Source organism: Tachypleus tridentatus, chromosome 1, assembly GCF_004210375.1.
Source record: "Tachypleus tridentatus isolate NWPU-2018 chromosome 1, ASM421037v1, whole genome shotgun sequence".
In the NCBI taxonomy this organism is placed as follows: domain Eukaryota; kingdom Metazoa; phylum Arthropoda; class Merostomata; order Xiphosura; family Limulidae; genus Tachypleus; species Tachypleus tridentatus.
Genome location: NC_134825.1, coordinates 35,921,964 through 35,926,622, shown reverse-complemented (window position 1 = coordinate 35,926,622; position 4,659 = coordinate 35,921,964). Strand labels below are relative to the sequence as shown.

The window sequence follows — 4,659 nt, the reverse complement described above, 5'->3', positions numbered from 1 at the left end:
AAAACGTAACTTATAGCTATATAAATGTTTCCTGTGTTTAGAATATACCAAAGACTGAAATGAGTTTTTCATTGTTCTAAAAAACCATTAGTGAAAGAAGAATAAGTTATAATTTGTCAACCACACCACATCTACCATTTCCAGTACATATGAAATATCATTCAATATCAGGAAGCATAAGACCAATTGGGATATGACGGACACAGTAGTGGTTAGTCTATAACTGTTAGAGTGTGGTACAGATTAAGCGAGTAAATTGTGACTGTTTTCAGTTTTGGTTGCTGTTTACAAACAAGATTTTAAGTAATCGTTAATAACGCAACGCTACTCAGTTTGTTTTATTTTGACACTATTTATTTACTTATTAATCTTGTTATAAACGTTGTTTTATTTGTATTTTAACTTTACTATTCTTCACGAGAACTGGTAAACCAACAAGGTCGTCTTCTTGTTACCGGAGCAGATCCAACAAGTGCAGCGTCAACGGGCGAACAACACATTAATATTTCTAAGAATCCACGAGTGCAAACAAAGGAGAATATGTAATTACACGTTTACAACACTACATTTACCATTTCCAGCACTGATCAGGTATTTCGTCCCATACTAGGGCTCATCAGAGCAGTAGAGATACGACAAATATTGGGCTATATATAACATATATATATACATATATAACATCATTTTTCTACAGTAACTGTTAGAATATAAACTCTATTAATCTTGTGAATTGCTATCTTATTCGTATTAGCTCAATAAACTATTCTCTCGGTTCACATATCTTACTTAGCTATTGAGAATATTGAGAAATATTAATTAATAAAAATAGAGCAAACGACTAATTTTTGCTTTCCATTTTCATGTATTTTATACCTCTCCGTTTCCTGAAAGTTCACAAAGTTGTTTGAAAATTTGTGATAACATTATGTAACAAAATTTTTACTTTTACTTGTTCCTGGACAGAAAGTGTTATTTCCCAATTGCTTATGCCTAAAGTAAATGAAAAAGACCTATTTTTCTCTTCAAACTTTGCTTTTGTAACCTGGGATTGTGAGGAAAACATGATGGGAGACTATATTTTGGGGCTGATACGTGAAATTGGTTTACATTACAGTTGCAAATCTCAAAAAACCACTTATTTCTAAACATTTTTGTACAACTTTAGTATAAATACATGTAACTCTTGATTCATATGTTGTTTTATTCAGACTTTATGTAAATGAAAATGTGCAAATTTGCCCGTTTTTTCATGGAAAATAGGTTAATTTCTAAATTTCATTATCCAGGTCACAAAAGCAAAGTTTGAAGAGAATAATGGCCATTTTCTGTACTTTTACAGCATAAGCAATTAAGAAATAACACATACTATCCAGGAATAAAATTTGTGTTACATAGTGTAATGGGTTTATTTAAACTAAATTTACCAACGAACCTATTAAACTCTCTCAAACGTAATTTTTCTCTCTGAGCATCGCCAAGTAAGAACACGCATTATTACTTTTGTAATTGCACATGTGAAAAGAAAAAAAATTAGTTATTACATTTATAGAAGTAAATAGTAAAAGAGCTCTGTTCATTTAACATTGAAACTATGTCATTCACTATATGCAGCAACTGGTGGAAAGATATTTTACACAAAATAATACAATAAAATAAACGAAAGAGTTACTACGAATACACAACTGAGATTGTGCTGTTTTACTAATTATTTTATGTGACGAACTGAGCATAACTGTATATAGTAGTTACCATGGTAAAGTCACTACATTAGTAACTAAGGAGTGTAATATTAGTGGTACTGTGATTTTCTTTATATGTTTAATCATTAATATTACTGTAACTTAGAGATATAGTGTATATTAAAGGTAAATTCGCATTAGACTGTTATTTAAGAACTTTCATTAAATTTGCCTTTACGCCTGTAGTCTATGGATTGTATATATATAAGATACGAGTATAATATAAGACAGAAGCAAACTTTAAAGCTAATTTATAACACAAGAATATGAAAGACAAAACCAATTAAAGAACATGCTTTATTTAGCTTTGTTTTTAAACCAAGGTATTTTCTTGTTATCATTGTCACTTAGAACAATCCAACCACATAAACAAAGGAACTATACATAATTCGACAGCTTAGTCTACTATACAGTTCTCAGCTGTGTATTGAACGCTGATCAGAAGCCCAATGTTGTTTAACTCAGATATATTAGACATCAACAAGTCTTTAGAAACGTCATTTCAAATAGCCTTGCAGTAAGAAGCTTTATTGTGAATTCGATATTTGAATAATTCGTTATTAAGCTATCTTAAGATTTGCTTACGGCATAATCATGAAACTGAAGTGACATTTTCACATTTAAATACTGGAAGAGGGTTTAACATTAGAAAGATGTCACTATAAATAGCCCTAACCCAATGAAATAAAATTTATCCAACTTCATGCAGCCCCAAATAGAAATTATTTCTTTCCCTAAATGAAATATTAATGGTGAGTGTTTTACTACCTGATAAACTCGTCGTACTTTTGTTTTCATTTACTTGTAACAGCAGGTTTGAATATGTACATTGATACGTTCATTAAAACTTACGTTTATAATGAAGAATATAAAATTGTAACTGGGATATTTAGACACGAGCTTTTCACCAGTCAGACTCAGTAGCCTACCTGTTGTCGAAACAAACGATTGGTCGAGCTCTAATCTCGCGTATTGCAAAGTGCAATTTTAACATCCTACATTTTTTTCCGGCAAACTTTGTAACATTAACATATTAACAATAAAACAAACACTTATAGCAAAATAACCATCTTTTCTTCTCTATATATGTATTGTTCACTACAGAAATATCTGCAAAAATCACAGTACATTAAACAACAAGAAATTACAGTTTAAAAGCAGAAATATATTGAGAGTGAATCGCCATGACATGCTTAAGGACGAAAGCTGACAGTGCTTTGTGATCAGTGATAATCTGTTGCACTGTGGATATAGAATAGAAATTAAAGGATGTTCAACTTTTTGAGGAGGCTCATCCACTGGTCGTTGTGATTAATTTTGGTGACACCTGCTGAGCTCCGCGTTTCACATGCCTTGCAAGCAAACTCTCCTTATATGATTGGGGGAGCTCAAGCACTAACGGTGTTTGAAATTACGGATCTAAAGAAGAGTTGAGGTTTTAGGCTTGTTGAAATACACAGAACATAGCTCTAAGGGTCCTTTAGCTACCGACGGGGTGGCCATAGTTGACACTGATTGCTGGCCAAAATCATGTTCCCGTATCCTCGATGTACCACATGTAACCGTTGTGGAAGAGACAGTATTTCGGTCTGAAGGTTTCAGGAAAGGGTTAAGCTGCAGAGAATTTGTAGCTATTTTAGGATGGTGAAATACTGTCATTTCTGTGGGAGAAAAATAATCATATGTAGGTGGACCGCAGGCGCACGGAGCGAAGTATGGCGATACAGCCATCCCAGTGTATCGTGTCGGAGATCGGTATCGACTACCGTAATGAGATGGTGCCACAATACTGTTCGGATTTATCAGCTTCAAGGATGGAGCGGAAAATAAATCGGGATTTGGGGTATCAGACTGAGTTCGTTCATTTTGAACACTGTTGACTAACAAAGATAACTGTTCGTGACTGAAAGGACTCGTGCGTGTTTCTCTTAAAAATGTTCCTGAACTATCAGTAGCATGAGAGAAAAAAGGAATGATACCCCGATCATGTGACGAACCTGAAGCCAATAGATCTCTGGAGTAACTGCTATCGAGATAATTAACTGAAGTCGGAGTGTATGGGAGCAGGAAGGGGAAGTGGTCTTTTCGTAACAGGCCTTTAGGTTTTCTTCTAGGTTTATACTTATAACCTGGATGTTCCCGCATGTGAATCATACGTAATCGCTTAGCTTCTTCAATGAATGGCCGTTTCTCAGCCTCAGATAGATTCTTCCACTGAGTTCCTAGCCGCTTGCTGATCTCTGAGTTGTGCATTTTTGGGTTTATCAAGGCAATTTTCCGACGTTGGTCTCGAGACCACACCATAAACGCGTTCATAGGCCTTTTGACATGTTCATTGTTTTCAGAACACGTTCTGACGTCGGACAAGTTCATACTGTTATGGAACAAGTGATCGAAGTGATTCAGTTTTAAAAAATGTAGAAAATGAAATAAACAGTAATATTAGCACGAACACGTTTCCGGTAAACACTTGAAATTTTATCAAATGTTCTCTACCTGTTTAACTCCAGTTAGGTCTGTTACTTGATAAACGTTTTTGTGGTATCAAGAGCTTGAGGCGTACGAACCTATTACTATCGTGTGTATCACACTGTCTCGTGTTCCGTGAAATAATCGACCAACTTAGCCTTGTCTTTCCCCGCTTGTGATAGATAGTGATTGATTTCTCAGGAACAGCTTCGACTCAGCGCCACTTCACTCACCTTTGTCACGTGCAGCGTGGCGTTAGGCGTATTCAAGCGAAAAAGGCTGTGTATGTAGAACCAATCAGCAGACACATTGCATTTTAAACGTTGTTTATCATACGTAGTCGATTTCAGTTGGATCTGAAGTTAATGTTTTGGATTGAAACAAACACATCATGACGCAAGTGCAGACGAGTTACGTTTTTATTACCCTTTTCATTTAGAGGGCGCAAAAT

At 34.8% G+C, this 4,659-nt stretch overlaps 1 protein-coding gene across 1 annotated transcript; it reads right to left on the bottom strand.

The window, feature by feature from the left end:
• Nucleotides 1-2,071: 2,071 nt before the first annotated feature.
• LOC143246545 (uncharacterized) lies at nucleotides 2,072-4,429 on the bottom strand. The gene has a single exon (XM_076493475.1). It carries the CDS (start codon nucleotides 4,110-4,112, stop codon nucleotides 3,159-3,161), a length of 954 nt encoding a protein of 317 aa, XP_076349590.1. The 5' UTR covers nucleotides 4,113-4,429; the 3' UTR covers nucleotides 2,072-3,158.
• Between the last annotated feature and the right edge of the window lie 230 nt (nucleotides 4,430-4,659).

What these genes read in the sequence shown, in the direction of transcription:
- LOC143246545 (XM_076493475.1), bottom strand. Translation starts at nt 4,112, where the DNA reads ATGAACTTGTCCGACGTCAGAACGTGTTCTGAAAACAATGAACATGTC.